General features: G+C 37.7%; 1 protein-coding gene across 1 annotated transcript in view; it reads right to left on the reverse strand.

Annotated features, from left to right (window-relative positions):
• The window catches only part of gabbr2 (gamma-aminobutyric acid (GABA) B receptor, 2), an 899,531-nt gene that overhangs the window by 216,740 nt on the left and 662,109 nt on the right, over positions 1–20,682 (reverse strand). The window contains exons 9-11 of the mRNA XM_039736684.1: positions 17,127–17,207; positions 9,664–9,814; positions 7,105–7,237 (exon numbers count right to left, since the gene is read on the reverse strand). Coding sequence (XP_039592618.1) covers positions 7,105–7,237; positions 9,664–9,814; positions 17,127–17,207 — 365 coding nt within the window. The remainder of the gene's footprint in view (positions 1–7,104; positions 7,238–9,663; positions 9,815–17,126; positions 17,208–20,682) is intronic.

Consider the following 20,682-nt stretch of genomic DNA (forward strand, 5'->3'; position numbering starts at 1 on the left):
ATTATTGTGTATGATTTTTTTTTTTATTATTTTAACTGAAATCTGACAATTAAACAATTATTGATAAAATACAATGTTAAAAGAATTATACATTTTATATATTGTTGACACCTCGTGGAGCATTCTGGGATAAAATCCCATGCCTGGTCACTGTAAATGCAGTTTGTACTTTTTCCCTGTGTCTGTGAAGATTATTAATTGGGGGCCCTGTATAAATATGACTGTGACTGGGCAGAGTGATGGGCTGTTGTGTTGTCCAGAACTACTTGTACCCAGGTGTACTTTGACAATTGGCCAGACGAGGGCGCCTGAGCAGCTCAAACATGACACAAGCAGATGCCAGGACACAAGTTCCGGGTGTGGTGGTTGTGCTGCAACAAAGGGTCATTCATTACTGTATCACCTGCTGGTGATGCCCACAAAACCCAATAAGGCTGCAGCAAACTCCAACTTCCTGTGGGAGGCCGAGGCACCTCTGAAATCCAGGGGTCTGCCATCTAGAATTCTGGGAGAGGTAATGCCCAGAATATGCTCTCTCCCCCGGACTTTCCATAATCTTTGCATCTTGGCTGGGCAAGGGTCCGGGCCATCCGCAACAAGTAACAGCTTGTTCCTCTGATCTACTTTGAGATCTCCAGTTCGGTCTTAGCCTGTTCTGCTTTCTTTTCAGGAAGGAGCCATACATTTGCCAAACTAGAAGCACCCAGGAAAGTCCATGAAGGACAAGGAAAGCCAATGGGTTCAAAAGCAGCAGAGAGATAGCTCACCTAAAACTATGATAGGGCACAGAACTGAGATGTTGTCACTCCTGTCATTATTATATCAACAAAACAGGAAGGCATTGCCAGATTGTGAGCTGGGGGGTCCAACCTTCGTCTTTCTGTGGATTACACCAGGCACTATGAATTAACTCTTGATTCAATTAGAGATACAGTAATCCTAGCTATATCGCACTTCGACTCTCGCAGCTTCACTCTATCGTGGATTTTATATGTAAGCATATCTAAATATATAACGCAGATTTTTCACTGCTTCGTGGGTTTCTACGGACAATGGGTCTTTTAACTTCCTGCACATGCTTCTTCAGTAGGTTTGCCCAGTTGATTTCATACAAGGGATGCTATTGGTGGATGGCTGAGAAGCTACCCAATCAGAGCACACAGTTAAGTTCCTGTGTGCTGACTGGCTCAGTGACAGAGCGCTGAATTCGATTCTGCGGCGTTAACCAGGAAGTCTCGTCTCGCTCATTCAGCATCAACTTGTTTCGCTGTGTAAATAGTTAACTTTTGCGCTCTTTTGTGTTTATCTTTGTGCATAGTCAAGCCCTTCATTATGGCTCCGAAACGATTTGCTCCTGCTACTGCTTCACGGGCCATGCACAAGCGCCAACGGAAGATGCTAAACATTGTCAAAAAGGTAAAAGTTTTGGATATGTTGAAGGAAGGGAACAGCTACACTACTGTAGGACTCCATTACGGCATCAATGAGTCCACGATTCTTTTTATTTAAAAAAGGAGGAATAAAATATAAGATCTACGGCCGCAGTGTCCTTTAACCAGGGCGCACAACGAGTTGTAAGTGGACATAATAAGGCAGTAGTCCGGAACGAATCTGCTTTAGGGATTTGGATTGAAGACTGCTGGAAGAAGAACAACGACGGTGCTACACAGTCGCCTGAAGAGGCTCCATTAGAAGAGCTGTAACGCTCTCCTTTGTTGTGCAGTAAAACTAAGCTCATCGTTTAAGTCGTCGTGTTATTGTTGGTGAGTAACCATAATTAATTTTCTACATACAGTACTTAGTACATGTACGTATGTTTAGTGTTACTGTACACACATTTTACTGCATACAATTTTTCTGGCATTGTACGTATTTATTGTTGGAGGCCTGTCTATCGTAATGGCTGTAACATATGTGATATCGGAGACGCTCGATATCTTTTAAAATAATATTTAGGTTTTACTGTATATAAACAGGGCGGCACGGTGGCGCAGTGGTAGCGCTGCTGCCTCGCAGTTAGGAGACCCGGGTCCTCCCTGCGTGGAGTTTGCATGTTCTCCCCGTGTCTGCGTGGGTTTCCTCCAGGCGCTCCGGTTTCCTCCCACAATCCAAAGACATGCAGGTTAGGTGGATTGGCGATTCTAAATTGGCCCTAGTGTGTGCTTGGTGTGTGGGTGTGTTTGTGTGTGTCCTGCGGTGGGTTGGCACCCTGCCCAGGATTGGTTCCTGCCTTGTGCCCTGTGTTGGCTGGGATTGGCTCCAGCAGACCCCCGTGACCCTGTATTCGGATTCAGCAGGTTAGAAAATGGATGGATGGATGGATGTATATAAACAGTGTGTTTACATACATAATTTCAACAAATCTTACCTAATATCTAAGAGAATACAAAGGGTTTATGCTGTATAACTGTGCGGGAAATGTTTATAAGAGTGTGGGAGAGTTTATAAAGGCTTAAAATATATAAAATTACCATATGAACATATGGTTTTTACTTCACGGATTTTCACCTTTCGCGGGGGGTCCTAGAATGCAACCCCCGCGATCGAGGAGGGATCACTTTGTACTTAATACTTTAAAAAGCATTCTGCTCTACTAAATGGTAAATGCAAAAAATGAGATGAACTAAACCTCATGTGTTCCAAGTTCCAATGGTCTGGTCTTAATGTGTACTGTGAAGCCGCTGTAAGTGGCAAAATGCAGGCAAAATTTCATGAACTCTGAATCCTTTTGGAGTGATGCTTTAATTGCTCAACATTACAACTTCCCAATGAAATTTTTTGAAATGCATTTAGTCTCAATTTTTAGTTGGGTCGGATTTATCATACATGCAAAATTTCATTAAGAACAACCCAGACATTTTGAATAATGCATAGCCTTTTGGTTGCACCACTATTACAATCCTCTTCCCTTTTTGAAATGACATATCTGCCTTAATTAAAGGTCAAGTGTCTAAGTATCTGTTTGTACGTATAGGGCTATGATTCTGTTATATGCCAGTGGGTATGGGATTCATAAAAACAGTGATAATGTTTGTGATGTGCCATCTGTTGGAATGAAAAACGCAAATGCATTTTATTACTTCAGTTGTTTGTGATGTGTCAGCTACTGGAATGAAAAGTGCAATGCATTTTATTACAACATGTATTACAAAATACATTCCAACAGATGGTGCACTAGAAACTTTAATGCTGAAAATGCTGAGGTCTATGTTGATTACTTAGATTTCAGCCTTACATGCGTAGCTAGTAGCCTATATATTAATATTGATCAGCGACAACCTATTGATTCAGCCATTTTTGTGTGATTAGAAAACAAACTGACAAACAAATAGACAAAAAAGAAGAGATATGATCTAAGGCTTGGGATAAGAGTCTCAGTGTGCAAAATAGATAGCATCAAACAAACATGAAAACTTCAAAACACTCCTCAGCCACCACTCTCTCACTATGCTTACCCATCTGAAGCTGCATTGCAGCAGAATGACCAAGGCAGTAGTAGAAGTACCAGTTCTATCACATGTAAAGTGTACAGTAAAGTTCTTACTTGCACATTTGATCAACAAATTATATGGCGCCATTCTCTTGTGTCATGATTCATAAGAATCAAGTGAATGACCAGTTATTAGAATGTCAGGTATATTTTATTGGTAGGGGTTTATAAATTGATATGATTAAGATGTAGTATCATATGTTTTACTGATTTACAATCTACTCACTGTAATGGAATCCTTAAAAAGGCATGCAAGGTAAGGAATGAATGTACGCGGGGTACTGGGAATGGTTTGATCACATCTAGTGTGAAGGAGAGAGTACAATTCAAACAGTGCAAGGTAAAACTCCGATGTTTCAGATCTGGAACTCGCAGCCATAACTTAAATGTTAACTTTTTTCTCACAAAAAGCAGGAAGCTAAAAGGCCTTGTATTATTGCTATTGATGAATAAACACTTTTCCAATTCTAAACTCAGTGATGCTCTTGTGTAAATCTGAAACTTATGCAAACTGTCTAATGTACATGTGTTGACAGATTTGACATTTGGTTGAAACAAAACCTAAATGGTTGTCAGACACCTTTCTAGAAGGGCAGAATGGTCTTTAGTGACAGGGTGTGAGCATTTCACCTCAATTACCTTTTCAAATGGCCAAGACAATTTTTTTTTGGTTATGCCAACAAGTAAATGGCTTAGATAAATTCTAGGGCTGTGATTATTAAACTTGAACTTTGGGTCATACTCAAAGTGTCATATTTTTGCTGTTTTTGACGACAATGATCATAAGTCATCACCCAAACAGGATCATGTTTTAAGATGTGTTTTTGTTTTCTTTTTTCAACAGTTCATTAATTCTTAACAATTTGACCTAAATAGTCTTTTAGTGATTTTTTTTTAATACTGATCTGAAAAATGTATATAGATTATGATATTCTTCACTCGTTTTACACTTTCTGACTATATGTCACACTTTTTGTTACTCCTCATTTGTCCAGTTCTGGCATAAAGTGTGTGTTAAGTGGCCACATTAATTTTTTCATCTGTAAAGATTTCAATAATCCTGCTGCTTACATTGCAGATTTTATTACATTGTTATCCGCAGTTCTTCTGAAGACACTTAATCCTATGGGGTTGAGAGGAGACAGTATCACTGAATGTAAGCCCCGAGTCCACCTTAACTTCACAGATTCAATGTGCACACTGCATGCATTTATGTGAGAGGAGCTTATTAAAAATTTAGTTAAGAGTTACATAAGGTACACTTCTAAATAGAAACCACCAAAAAGCCAGTTGTACTGTAAACAAATACTAAAAACACCTGAAAGACCCTGGAAAGTGTGATTTATTACATCACACATTTTGAGAACTGAACTTTTTAGTATTGCTTGCCATGTGACATAAAGAGACTTTAAAAACCTAACACCAATAATAGCTTGGCACAGATTTTGAATAAAGAGAAAAGAAAACTGGACACACTTGCGTTAAAACATTCGGGTAGATGTCACTTCCTAATATAGTGAGTAAGAATATTAAATAAATACATACAGTAAATTCATATATACAGTACATAAAAACTAAAGACAGGACTTGTAAAGTACAGCCCTTAAAAATGATCAACAGCACTGATCCCCTGTCTGCGTGATTCCACCTGCTTAGGCCAAAGTAATTCAAGAAGTTCTAAAACCAAATATGGCATTTTGCCCTAAAAGAGAAAACCGATTAATAACAATTTCTGAGCAAAATATTCCCTTTTTTTTTTTTTTATAAGGCGCCTATAAAAGTGCCATTGATTACAGAATTAAAACACTTGCATCACCTGAGCTGTGCAGCAAACAAACACTATAGGAATCACATTAACAAATATTAGGCAATATGTAAACAGCACTGATTATTATTTTGTGAGACTTACAAAAAATATTACTTAATTAAGCATTAGTTTAAAGATAAAGTAATATGGAATGATGATAAAAAGAAGGAAAATCTATGCAATGTACAGACTATGCGAATGAACTATAAGGAGAAATCGGTGGAGTTGAGTGAGTTCATTTTAAGCAAACAGAGGTTACAGAGCAGTAGAAGTGTTTAAAATTAGGAAGATAATTAGTAGGGTAGGTGCCAGTGTAACAGTACTGCAAAATTAATTCTTTCAATAACAACAAGGGGCACAGATAAAAGTTGGTTAACTGTAATCAAAGTGCTAATATTATTTAGTTTTGCCAGTAGTACTTTGGGGACCCTCAAATTTCAACTTGACAGTGAAATGGAGATTAACTTTCTTGGTTCAGATGAATGGCATTGTCCTCTTTATATCTCCCACTCATTTTGTTCTTAATGGCCCAGCACTGTCATTACATTGGAAACACAATGCCACTGAATGCAAAGAGTAAATCAGTGTTCAAATTAGATTCTCTCGCAGTTCAAAAATGGTTAAGACATGCTAGACTATAAGTAATTTTGGGCAAAGTGGCAGAAATATGAAATTGGTTATCCTTCATCTGTAATAAATAGACTATGAATACATGAACTGAAATAAACTAATGATCACAAACTATTTTTAAGACATAAAATGGGGTAAGAGATCCAACAAGATCCCATATGGTTTTTAGAAACATTTTGTTTGAACCTGTATTCAAGAAGTCATTGACATTATTGAATTATGTTTTGTGTTTGCATTTTGTGCTGTAAATAAAGATGTATTATTTTGATAGAGAAATTCAGTCTAATATGTATTGGTCTAACAAACCTGAACCGCTGAAATGAATTTGGTATATATACAGAAAGCAAGAGAGGACATGCAATATCATTATTTTTCTTTCTAGCATTTAATTGAAATTATGGAAAAATTTCCTCACGGAAGAAAATATTATTAGTTTGTTTGATTGTTTTCTTTAGATAACAGAATTTTCCCAAGATCTTGAAAAACCTAAACTAAACCTTTGGTCCTGGCAAAACTATTAACATAAGACAACAACTGATAATAACAGTGATAGCAACTGACGAAAACTCATATGACATACACAAATGTAAAGATATACGTATCATCCATTTCTGCCAGCAGTGTAATAATATTGGATGATTTCTTGTATGTCTGCGGTGGGTTGGCACCATGCCCAGGATTGGTTCCTGCCTTGTGCCCTGTGTTGGCTGGGATTGGCTCCGGCAGACCCCCGTGACCCTGTATTCGGATTCAGCGGGTTAGAAAATGGATGGATGGATGGATGGATTTCTTGTATGTTGCCTTTGTGTTGTTTTGTGTCAAACTTCAATGGCTAACATAGACACGATTTCAGTGCCGATATCTATTTCAATTATTTTTAGGCAAACCAATTACCCCTCCCCTGTTGTGAGTTTATCATAAATGTCCGTGTGCAAAATGGAATTTGGTCCCCTTGTTTGGGGTCTCCTGGGTCTTCTTTGTAGAATACCCACTTGGTCCAAACATGATTATACTTTATAAATAAGATCTATACTGACCTGATCTTATCGTTCTAAAATGTGGTATAAATTAAAACTGTAAATTCAGTAAACGACAAGTAAACATCTGAGGCATCAGTAGGAAAATATGTTCATTACACATCTTCTTTATAATTAATTTTGTTAAAGAAGATACTTACAGTACATAGAGTTTCGAAAACTTTATCAGATACAAATGATCCATCAAGGCCAAAAAGGAAGATCGATGCATAAGATAGCATTCCACCAAGAATAATCAAATTGTTCATATATGGGCTGGACATCTTTATCAGTCTGTAGAAATGAAAATGAGCAATGTTAAGACAGAACAATTAGGCAGGTGTCAGCTTCTAACACATCTAAAATCTTAAACACTTTTGAGTTCACTGAGTTTTTACATAATTCTCAAATTTAACTTGTCATTTTATTTTGTAAAATGTGTAAACGATGTCTCCCTGTTCTTGAAAGGAACAAAATTTTACATATCAACATAACCAAAATTTACTTAAGTTGCATTTGGAAGCATTCTTCCTATCTATAAATTGAAAAATAAGAGTCCACCAGCCAAGTGGTGAGCTTTGATTGGAGGAATTGGACACACCCGATTCATGGAGGTGTTACTTCATCACTGACTGCACCACCGCAATTTGTAGATTGCATGCAAAGGATACAAAGTCAGAAACACTAATGAACTTTTCAGGGATGAAAAATGCAATAACATATATTTATGCTTTATTTAAAACATTCTTCATTCAATGTGCTTTCTCTGAAATTTTATATAATATGGTTTCTTTCCTACATTGACTTTTTGGCCACTAGCGGTGAGGTCTGTCAGTTCATATTATAATTAAAGTCTACATTGTGATAGAGAAAATACACTCACTGCACAGATTATTAGGGACATCTGCATCCCTGCTTCTCCGTGCAATTATCGAATCAGCCAATCAAGTGGCAGCACCATAATGTATAAAATTATGCAGATACAGGTCAGGAGCTACGTCAGGGTTAATGTTGACATCAACAGCAGAATCACGGAAAAAAGTGATCTCAGTGATTTCAACTTTGGCATGATTGCTGGTGCTAGACAGGCAATTTTGAATATTTCTGTAACTGCTGATCTGCTGGGATTTTCATACACAGCAGTCTTTAAAGTGTACACAGAATGGTGTGAAAAACTAAAACCATCCAGTGAATGGCATTTCTGAGGATGAAAAAGCCTTGCTAATAAGAGAAGACAAAGGAGAATGGCCAGTTTGGTTTGAGCTGACAGAAAGGCTACAGTAACTCAGATAACCTCTCTGTACCAACTATGGTGAACAGAAAAAGCATCTCAGAGCACAACATAGCGAACTTTGAGGCTGATGGGCTACAATAGCAGACTAAAAGACTAAAAGAATAAGTTGAGTTCCACTCCAGTCAGCCAAGACCAGAAAGCTGAGGCTTCAGTGAGCACAAGCCCTCCAAAACTGGACAGTTGAAGACAGGAAACATGTAGTCTTGACTGACGAATCTCGACTTCTGTTGAGGTAGACAGATGGGAGAATTTGGTGCAAAATGCATAAATCCATGTACCCAACCTGCCTTGTGTCAACAGTCCAAACTGTTGGTTGTGTAATGGTGTGGGAAATTTTTTCTTGGCATACTTTGGGATCATTAATACCAATCTATCATTGCTTGAATGCCATGCTCCATTTGGCGATTTTTTTATGCTTACCAATGTGTAACCCTTCATGGCCACAATTCATCTTCTATTGGCTACTCACAGCATGATAATGTGACATGTCACAAAGAAAAAGCTGTCTTAAAGTGGTTTCATTAACAGTGGTTTCAGTGTTCTTCAGTGGCCTTCCCAATCACCAGATCTGAATCAAATGGAACACCTTTGGGATGTGGTAGAACATGAGATCTGCAGCGCAAATGTGCCACTGAAAAATCTGCAGAAATTTGCATGTTGCAGTCATGTCAACATGGACTAGAATCTCAAAGGAATCTTTACAACATCCAGTGGAATCCATGCCATGAAGAACTGTGGCTGTTTTGAGAGCAATAGGGGGCCCTACCCAGCATTAGTATAGTGAGTGCAAATTACTACTTTATTGAAAGCGTGACTCTTCAATGCAATCAACATTTTGTGTGAATATTAAAGAACAAATATTGACAGATTTTTAAAGGCATTGCATTCACTTTACGAGAAAGAACTCGAGGGCAAGGAAATAGTTCATTTTACTGAAGGATGTGTTTTGCCTGCTTCCAAGACTTTGTTGGGACTGTAATCCCATGTCCCAGTGGCATCTGTCCTTATTAGGAGCTTTGGTCACTTCAATCTTTCATGCTTTCATGAAACACTGAAATATCTAGTTAAATTCAGTCATAACACAGACAAGCTCTTAATCTGGCAAATAGCCATTCCCAAAAGAATGGTGGTGAATCAGCTCTGTTATTCAGTTCCACTCAGCTAAGAGGCACTTCTTCCCTCACCATGATATTTAATATCTCTCATGAGAATGCTACTGTCATTTAAATAAGATACTTTTAATGCAAGTCCAAGTCAAATCTGCACAAGTCTTTACTTGTTAGTGTGTCAGATAAATAAGAATATCCAGGAACACACATTATTAAGTTTCTTTCAAGTAATATTCAGAAATGGTGTTGTCTGTAGCAGGGACACAAAGGTGACAAGCAACTGCAAGCAAGAAATGGAAGAATAAAGAATATCTTACTTTTGGTTTCTGTTTTTGATGTTGAAGAAGAGGAAAGCACCTGCCATAAACATTCCCAATATAGTAAGGGCTGAAAGAATGCTGTATAGAGGAAGATTAATTTGACGTCGCTGGTTTCGAGTAATTGTTTTGTCTTTTGGAGGTTCAACACCTGTGCATTTAGAAAGGCATAAAGCATAATACTGGTTAATTACAAATTGTGCTTTTACAAAAAATGTATGAGAATATGCATTGTCATGCATTCAAAAGAAGTATTAATAAACGCTGCTTCAAAGCACACTGTCACAACTAATGATACAATGGCATGATACAAAGAGTAAACCCGTCAATTAAGGAAAAAATACAGTAAAAAGAAAACTGTCATTTTCTAAGCAATTATTTATACAGATAAAGAAGATGACAATAGGTTTTATTTTGTTTATTGTGACATTTCTGGCCCCTGTGAATTCCATTCGGAGTAACAAGGGCTGGACCCTATTACTTACCATTAAGTGCAGAACAGAAACTATCCCTGGATGGGGCACCAAATACACCACTAGGCGCATTCACACTGGGCCAGTATAGTCACCAGTCACATGTTTAAGGCATGGGATGGGAAAACTGAAGTGTCTGGAGAAAACCCTGCATGAATACAGTGAGAACATGCAAACGCTGCAGATACGGTAGCTGGGTGGGAATTTGAATCCTGACCACTGAAGTTAAGCGATAGCAGTACTAAACACTGCACCAATACAACAGTGCACAGGCCTGCTACAATTTATCATTTGTTTTCATGAATTTAATGTATGGCATATCTTTACAAATAATGAGTTAGATCACAGGGGTGAGCAAAGGCTGTCCTGGAGGGCTGCAGTGGCTGCAGATTTTTCATCCAACTCAGCTGCTTAATTAGAAAACAATCCTTGTCAATAATTTAATTTCATGGCTTGTTTGTGCTCTAACTCTGCCATGTCAGGTAATTCTCATATCCTAGATTTTTTTTTTCCTTTTGTAAGGATATTATCCAAATGATTTGAAGTCTAAAATGGATGAGTAATTCTCAGTCCTTCACTTTTTCTCTTCACTTTCCTTCCTAGTTTTTAATTAAACAAAACAGTGCACGATAAATACACAAAGGTGTAAATGGAAACCAGCTAAATTGAGAAATGCTGGTTTCTTTTGTCATTTGCATTTTATTGCTAATAAGGAGCAATTAAAAACCAAGAATACAGCTGTTTAAAACTAAAATAAGCAATAAGGATTCAAATTTAACAAGTGAGACACCTAAAATGAAGGAGAGTTGTTACTTGAGCAATAAGTACGTCTTATTAAGCCTTTGCGTTGGAACAAAAACCTGTAGCCACCGTGGCCCTCCAGGAACAACTTTGCCCACCCCTAAGTTAGAACAATCACAGTACCACAAAATAAATGCTAAAGCATCTCGACAAGTTCAAAGTACAGGAACTTAAACTTGGATTTGAAGGATATGGCCTTACTCACTTTGGATTTGAAGGATATGGCCTGTCCAGATTTTACTCTCTTCAGTTTTTAATTTTTATTTAATTTTATGCCACTTGGATATTTTTTCAAGATTTAATACAAGCGAAAAGGATAGCCCACATCTTGACAATAAACACAACTTACAGGCAGGGATGGAACTCAGTATACACTGCATATGTACATTTTATTGTTTTATAGTGCTGAAATTATTATGGCCTTATAGGCATTGATCAAAAGAAAAAGACTATGTAACATCAAAGTGAAAACAGATCTTTGTAAAGTAGTCTAATTACAAATATAAAACACAAAATAATCAACCGTGTAAGTATTCATACCCCTCATATTAGCATTTAGTAGATACCCCTTGCCCAGCCATGACAGCCTTGAGTCTGTGTGTGCAGGTTTCTCTCTCTCCACTTTGCATACCTGGACAATGCAGTTTTTTCCCCATTTTTCTTTGCAAAACTGCTTAAGCATAGTAATCATAATGGCATGCTATTCAATCAATGGCGTGCTATTCAATCAAACATATAATACCATAACAAATACAGCCATTTACTTCAAAATAAATACAAGGGAGAAAAACAAGCAAAACGAGATTCAACACTCTCCCAGCATTGTAGTTTTTAAGCCATTCCTGTGTAGCTTTCGCTGTGTGTTTTTGATAGTTTTGGTCTGACCCTTCTTCCAGTTGACTTAAGACTCTGCCAGGTGCCTTACAGAAAAAGTCTGCGTATTCTCACCTATAAAGTTACGACTGGTGAGGCACCTGAGCAACAGTTGTTGTTTTCACAGTCTCTCCAGTCATAGCCATGGCAGCCTGTCTCTCCTTCAGAGTTCTCATCGGTCTCTTGGTGGTCTCCTTCACTAACCTTCTTCTTGCACGATCACTAAGTTTTTGGGGATGGCTGTCCTGAGTAGATTTAGATCTCTGCCACAGTCATTCCATTTCTTAATGATTGATTCATTGTAGTCCAAGTGGTGTTCAGTGGCTTGGATATTTTCTAGTCCCCATCCTCTCTGGCTTGTGCTTTTCTGTTACCTTTTCATGGAATTTCTTGGAGTGTTCTTTTGTCGTCATTGTGTAGGTTAGGCCACCATACTGACACATAACAAATGACACTTTCCAGATAAGGTGCATTTAGACAACAATCATTTGAAGTCACTTGACTTGAAAGGTGATCTCCACTAAAATAAGTCTGTGACTTATAAAACCAACTGGCTCTATAAGTGATGATTATGGTGTGTCCTATTAAAAGGGCTGAATACTTATGTGATCAATTATTTGGTCTTTTATATTTATAATTAATTTAGACCACTTTGTAGAGATCTGTTTTCACTTTGATATTAAAGTCGAAAAAGCAAAAGTAAATCCACACTGATTTTAACCTTATACAACACGTAACAATAAAATGGGAAAACTTGCAAGAGAGTGAATACTTTTTATAGCCAATGTATGCAGTCTATACTGTATGTTGTCACACATGAATGAGTTGGGGACATCACTCAGGGCTTATTTTCTTTTGTAATACTACTCTGAGAAAGGGGTTGGGATTGTTGTTCATATCTTCTCCCCTTTTTGCCTTTAGAAGGAAGATTGAAGGAAACAATAAAGTGTGATGTCATTCCTGCTTCTGCCAGTGAACCTAACTTTTCCTGCTAGGGACACATTTAGGAAACATCACCACAGGAAGAAGTCAGTTAATCTACCACTCCTGTATGAAGAGCATTTCTTATGCAGCACTGACAAACTTCTGGCCAATTCACTTGCCAATTACACAAGTTCACCATCTGTTGCAACAACTCATTATCTGTGTCTTGTTCTTGTTCTCTCTCTCTCTCTCCATATATATATGTATACAGTATATATAAAATCCAACGTCTCTCTGTTTGTCTGTCTGTCCACTTTTCACAAGAGAACTACTTAACGGATTTAAATCGAGTTTTTTCTATAATTTGTTTGAACATTCCAGTTGATTTTTTTACGCTAAGAATTATAGTTTGCTTGCAGGAGTAATATATTTGCTCTAATCCAAGACAGAGGCTGCAGGCTGAGGGGAAGGTGAAGCGTGACCTCAGGAGTAGGAAAACGGGCAGGACCCTCCTCACTCATGCGCCAGATAAATAATACACACATGCACACTAATGTAAAATCATAAAAAAAAAAAAATGTTAGATATTTTTGAAGTTTGTCCTGTGTCACTGCTACCCCCACAGCTCCGCCAATGTAGCAGTAAAACAGGACAAACTTTAAAAATATCTAAATATTTTTTTATGATTTTACATTAGTGTGCATGTGTGTATTATTTTATGCATCCATACATAGATAGAAGGAGATCTAGTAGGCAAGTTTTTCTCTTTTGGCAAGGGATGACTGGAAATGTCTCCAGACATACATACCCCAGAGGGGAATTTAAAGTTCACAGGAGTGGGTCAACAAGGAACAATTTAAACAAGAGAGAGGAACCAAGTAGTTCAGTTTCCTTTCTGTCAGCCAAGGGTAAAGGAACTCCATTTAGGTTTGAGCCCAAGGCGTATCATTGAATTTTCAAAAGAGTGTCAGCTTTGTAAAATAGGGAATACACTTTTATGGTGCCTGGAAAAAGTCATGGAAGAGTATAGTATTTAAAATAATCCAATTTCAATAACTGGATCAATTAAGACAAAGGATTCCCCTGAGGAACCGTAAATACCGTAAATTTTGATTGTGTTGTACAAACCCTATTAAATGCATCCACCATTTTGGAACAGATTCTTTATTAAAGCAATGTGAATTTTGATTGGTTAAGCACTTCTCAGTGATATATATATATATATATATATATATATATATATATATATATATACCGTATATCTTCCAATAGTAGCCCGGCGTTTATTCAAAATTATTGGACAGCCCGCGTTTAAAGAGACCGGCAGTTGTTGGAGACCGGCTATTATTTGCCTCGCAGACGGAAGGGTGATGGGTAAACGAGATTCATTTGGCAGTAAAATACGGTATGGTACCGTATTTACGGTCACAAAATGTAGGCAACAACACCGGATGAACATTTCAGGATTTAATGAAATTATCAGTACAGCAGTACGGTCTTATTAAAGCAGTATACAGTACGGTACTACCGTAAGCATGAAAAACAGGTACAGTAGACATCAACTTTCTTGCCAATGATGCCACTAACACTGGCCTGCAACAGTCCGAATTTCGCACGAAAGCGTTCATCAGCCCGACAAGTCCCCTGCGGAACATAAGGAAATGCAATAAGCTTCAAATTCACGCATATACGTATACATTACGACATGAGACTGGATAAGATACAATAAAGTACAGTACTTACCATCTACTACTCATCTGAATAGGTAATGATTGCTTCGTTATTTGCGAATTCTTCTTCATCTTCCTCTTCTTGTGATGGCAATGCAGGTACTCCCATTGCTTGTTGTCGCGCAGCAATCAGTTTTATCAGGATTAACGTGTTCCATGTTCTTCCCGCCACCTCTGCCCTCCCTGTGGGGTTATGATTGACGTGGAGACGAAAGGGCAAAATGTACACAAAGAAATTTCTTTTTGACTTTCTCGCTTCCTCGATAGCATCCAACGACAAAACATTTTTGACACGAAAAGGTACTTACCGTATGATTCACTGCAGGGGGGCGGTAGCCCAGGTGGTACGAAAAGAGGATTAGCATACGAAAAAGGCGGTGGGTCATTGGAGATCGGCGTTTACTACAGACCGGCGCTTAAAGGAGACCGGCTACTATTAGAGACCGGCGTCTATTTGTCGCGACATCTATTCAAACCCGGCGTTTATTAATAAGAAGCCGGCCACTACTAGAAGATATACGGAGGTGAGGCAGAAAAGTAATGAGACTGATTTTTTATTTACCAAAGTTTTATTTTTTTCAAACATCAATGTTATCCCCTTCAAAGTAGTTCCCTTGGGCAGCTACACACCGATGGAGACGTTGTTCCCACTGTTGGTAGCAGCGCTGGAAGTCTTCAACCGGTATGGTCTTCAGCATGTCTGTTACACTCTTTTGGATGTTTTCTAAAGTCCCGAAATGACGTCCTTTGAGGACATTTTTCAGTTTAGGAAAAAGGAAAAAGTCACACGGACTGAGGTCAGGTGAATAAGGGGGCTGGGGAACCACAGGAATGCCTTTTGAGGTCAAAAATTCTGCTAAGGAGAGGGCAGTGTGACATGGGGCGTTGTCATGATGGAGCATCCATTTGTCTTCAATGTCTGGTCTCATGCGAATGACCCTTTATCTGAGCCTTTCAAGGACGTCTTTATAAAAAACTTGGTTGACAGTTTGTCCTGGAGGAACAAATTCTTTGTGGACGATTCCCCTATTGTCAAAAAAACAAATCAGCATTAATTTGATCTTCGATTTGCTGATTCAAGCTTTCTTTGGTCGAGGAGAGTTTGCAGTGTGCCACTCCTGACTTTGCCTCTTGGTCTCAGGATCGTATTCAAAAATCCATGATTCATCACCTGTGATCACACGACTAAAGAAATCTTGCTCATTAGCGATTCTGTCAAGAAGATCAAGACACTTGTTTTTTCGATTGTCCTTCTGCTCAATTGTGAGGTTTTTCGGCACCATTTTGGCACAGACCTTTCGCATGGTCAAATGTTCAGTCAAAATTTGATGAACGGTAAATCTGTTCAAATTTAATTGTTCACTCAACATTCTTAATGTTAAACGACGGTCTGATCTCACAAGAGTGTTCACACGTTCGACGTTTTCATTGGTTTTCGAAGTTGAAGGCCTCCCTGAACGGTGTTCATCTTCAACGTGTTTTCTGCCTTCCAAAAATGATTTGTGCCAGCGAAAAACTTGAGCTCGGGATAAAGAATGTTCCCCACAGGCCTGTTTTAACTTTTCAAACGTCACACTTGCCGTTTAATGGCACAATGTTGCTCCAAATTCCGCTATTCCATTTTGCGTGACGCACAACCAAAAACACAACTTCGCTAACAGCAGTCACAAAAATCACGTAGTTAACGGAAGGAGTTGAAACTCGCACTGAGCTATGGGAGGGTACTGATACACGTGATCTATCAAGGACAACAGCGCAACGTTGCCAGATCGCTTGCAGTGTTGCCAGTCTCATTACTTTTCTGTCACACTGGGGAGCTACACAGCTTAACAAGCCCATGTTGGCTGGACTGCAGCCACCACCGGAAATGCAGCCTGAAGTAGGTCAACGAGCACCTGCCACACTTCCAGGGGTGCTATAAAAGGAGCCTGCATCCACTACTCTACACGCCAGAGTTGGGAGGAGGAGGACGAAGCTGCCTGGGAGGAATAGTGGAGGAAGAAGAGTGTGGTTTGGGGTGAATTACTTTGTATGTTGTTTTGGGACTGTGTTGGGCCTGTGGGACACGGGGAAGACATTTCCCACAGCTGAAGAAAAATAAAAACCCTTTTTCATTTATTTCTACACGTGCCTCCATTGTCAGCCTGTGTCAGGTCGTAAATATATATATATATATATATATATATATATATATATATATATATATATATATATATATATATATATATATATATATATATATTTGGTATTTGTGTGAATATACTACTGAAAATATGACTGTTCATCCATTCATTCACTTTCTCATCTGTTCATCCACTATTCAGGCAGTATTAGTAGTAAGGCATCAAATGTAGATGAGGGGCTATTCAATCACAGGACAGACTCACAAACACACCCTTACTTAAATTATGTGTGAGGGGTACAAATTTAGGTCACCAGTTTTTCAACATGCACATCATTACCTTTTATTCTAACATTTCATATAGATTTTTGACATCTAAATAATATGGTATCTTCTCAGACTGCCTGGCTGATGCCCCATAGCAATAAACTCTAGCATTCTATATTTATATCTCTCAGCATGGAATGAACTTTGACCTGTTTTTCTAATCATACAGATTAAGCAGTAATTTCATCTTTTTGTTTTACTTTATTTCCTTACCTTGAAACCTAATTGTGTTATTAATAAGTTCCAGCACATCAGCAATCGCATTGTATTCTCCCACCTTAACTTCATGGCCTTCTAAAAAAAGAAAACGATAAAAAAAAAGAAATGAAAATCACATTTAAAATGCCCAGAATTAATTAATTAAAATTACTTGCATGGTAAAAATTACTTAGACAGTTTTTGCTGATTTGCAAAGCATTTTAACTCCAGGGAATAAAGACATCATGTGCTTATAATGTACAGCATAGTGCTTACCTTTTTTCCTGGGGCTTTCAATTAAGAAACCATCACCCATTATAACAGGGATTATCATTTCTATTGTGGTAATGCACACACTGTGCTTTTAGGAATTACAATCTACACAGAGCAGGCTTGACCAATCTTGGGATACACAACACTCATTTAATGTAATATGCTTTGTGACATTATGCTTTACACCTTTTCACTGGAAACTAAGGTGTTAGAAAAAAAGGCTTCTTCAACTAAAAAGAGTTCCCAAAAAATAAAATATTGTAGAAAGGTAAACAGAGTAAACACTCCATTAGCACTATCTAGTACGGGTCCCCAAGCAACCTTTCACTGGACAAAGAGAATGCAGAAAATGGATCTATTAAGGAACAAGTGAGTCGTAGTGGACTCATCACTATCAACTTCCAGACTGTGTTCACAAGCCATTACGAAGACTAACAGAATGTTACATTATATAGCAAGACATGTAGAGTACAAGTCAAAGGAGGTTATGCCTAAGCTTTTTAACGCATCGGTGAGGCCTCCTCTGGAGTACTGTGTGCCGTTTCGGTTTTTAGGCATTAAAAAAAAGACTTTGCAGTGCTAGAGAAAGTCCAGAGGGGATGACCAAGCTGAGAATGGGACTAAGCAGTATGAGCTATGAGGAGAGCAAAATGAGATTAAGTGGTGACGTGACTGAAGTGTTTGAAATTATGAAAGGAATTCATACAGTGGCTCGAGACTGTTACTTAAACATCAGTTTAACAAGATAATGGGGGGTGCATTTGCAAACTTGTTAAGGATAAATTTTACGTAAATGCTACAAAGGTTTTCTGTACACAAAAAACTATAGACGCATGGAATATGTTACCAAGTACTGTGGTGGAAAGCAGGAATTTAGGGACCTTCAAAACTTGACTTGATGTTATTTTGGAGTAATTAGGCACATAGGACTGGCGAGCTTTGTTGGGCTAAATGGCGAAATAATATGTTTTTTACAGTAAAATCTCTTTTCAAAATAAAACAATTTATTTCTGGTGAAAAATGTTCTTGTTTAATTTTTGAAGAAAAAAAAAATGTTGCAATGTCCGAAATCCTTAGTTAAAGTCTCACTATCAGTTTCTATTTGCGTGGAGTCTGCAAATTATTGTTCGCTCTCTGTTGGTTGTTTGGGTACTCTAGTTTTCCTAAACACAGTTTAAAGTCACTTTGCAAGAATGTTAGCCTTGTAAGAGTGCAAGTGTGTATTTTTGAAGAAGTAGGCTTTGTCCTGTTCAGGGCTCCTGTCTTGTGAAGCCAGGATAGGTTCTGATACCATTTAAATCCCTGAGTTGGATTAACTGGGCAAGACAATTGTAGTTCTTCTTTAAAAATGGCAGCCTTGTGCTTATACATAATACTGATTAGGTACTTATGACAAAAAAAAATAATTAAAATCAATGCAGTTAATGAGAAATGTTTATTTTATATTGTATTATTTCTATAAAGAGTTGTAAACTTAGTTACATTATGCCTTTGTGTAGCTTTTTTGTAACTTTGCATTTTCAGTTTCTTCTTAGTATTTTATTAAGATTCTTTTCTGTGTGTTTTACTACTGGCACATTACACACCTGTGATAATATCATTCTTCTCATCTCCTCAATATTTGTTGGGCATATAACAATCTTGCTGCATGATATTAACATGAAGTCACTTTTTTATAAAAAAAAAAAAGTAAAACTGCACCTATCAGTGCTCTGATTCTGCTTGATGACTGAGTCTATTGCAGTTTACTTGTCTTATAAAAATCACCACTCTCAATAAGCAAACACCTTGATAGATGATCCTTTTATGGATTGATCTATCGGGTCACAACATCCATGCATTATAATAGATCTGTACATCGTAGTGTTTGTGACATGCAGTATTTAGCCAAGGTAGTGGTGAAATAGTCAATGATGCAATCCAGTCTATTTCTGGAATGGCTATGTGTTTTTAATTGTGAATAAAAACTTTTTTTTTGCTCTCTTAATGTGTCTGTGCTCTAATCTGATATTTTTAATAATATAATTAGTTAGAAAGTGCAATCAAATTCAATTTGTGGGAAAAACAAAGGTAGAATAAACAGAAGACAAACTCCAGAAGAATTGTGATATTAGTAAGACTTTGGTTAACAAATTGCATTTGCGTGTTATTAATACCAGGGCAAATAAATGTCAAAGCATATGGAGAATCAAAAAACAGGAGTTACTTTTATACTGCATAGTAATTAATATCAAAAAAACCCTATAACATGTACCTTGGGATTTTTGGGGACCAAGGCCGGGCTGGTCAGTGGGGCAGAGGAGACATTGTCATGTCAAGTGTAGATCAGACTGGACAACCTGTGCATCCCAGCAATCATATTGTTATCATTCTTTGAGTTTACAACTAGCAATGCAGCTAAAACAGTTGCTCTCAAACTTGGTCCCGAGTTCCCCATGTGGCTACAGGTTTTTATTTTGTTCTGTTTCTATTTGAATTGCTAGCCTAATTAAGCAAGCCATCATTTCCCAGTTTTTATGTTTTGAGGTCAATGTAGAAAATACAAAATTAAGTTAGGTAAATATTTATTACAGAATCTAGTGGCTGACCCACCATTTATATATGTTACATTGGGATCATCTTTAAACCTGATTTTTAAGATTTTCACCCCTATCATCTTGATTTTCATTCATTTCATTCTAATGAGCACACTAATTGATATGACATTGAAGTAGTTGCAGCTTTTCAGCAGTCAGTGTCATTTGTCCAGGTTTCTACTGCACTCGATTTTAATTGTATTTTTATGATACAATTAAGGGAGCCAATCACACAGAAATAAGGAAAATTAACAAGAAAACAACAAAGTAGAGATACACATTTAAAGCTGTAATAAAATCACAAATATTTTTTAAATAAAAATCTCACTTCTGTTCTTTTCTGAATGCAGAATAAGAGACATGCAAAAAGACCAGCTAATGATGAGATCAATTAGAGGGAAAATCTGTAGCCACAAGAGGTTCTCAAGACTTTATAGTTTAACACAAGAATTACCAGAGCCTACGAAAAAACTCGTAGATCCGTCCCACCTTAAATCGCTTCGCACCTCTTCATCAGCGTCTTTTGTCCTGTAAATGTGTGGATAAGCAGCAAACAGCAAGCAGCCTGCTATCACATCCCCCCACCAGAACAAATGCGCTTCTATTCAAGAATATAACTGCAGAAAAACAACCTGCGTTAAGGTGCGACATTGACACACATTTGCTACGAGCGATTCTGTGGCGCAACGGTATCAACTGTTGACTGCTGATCAAAACTTCAC

The sequence above is a fragment of the Polypterus senegalus genome, chromosome 15 (genome assembly GCF_016835505.1).
Source record: "Polypterus senegalus isolate Bchr_013 chromosome 15, ASM1683550v1, whole genome shotgun sequence".
NCBI classification, from domain to species: Eukaryota; Metazoa; Chordata; class Cladistia; order Polypteriformes; family Polypteridae; genus Polypterus; species Polypterus senegalus.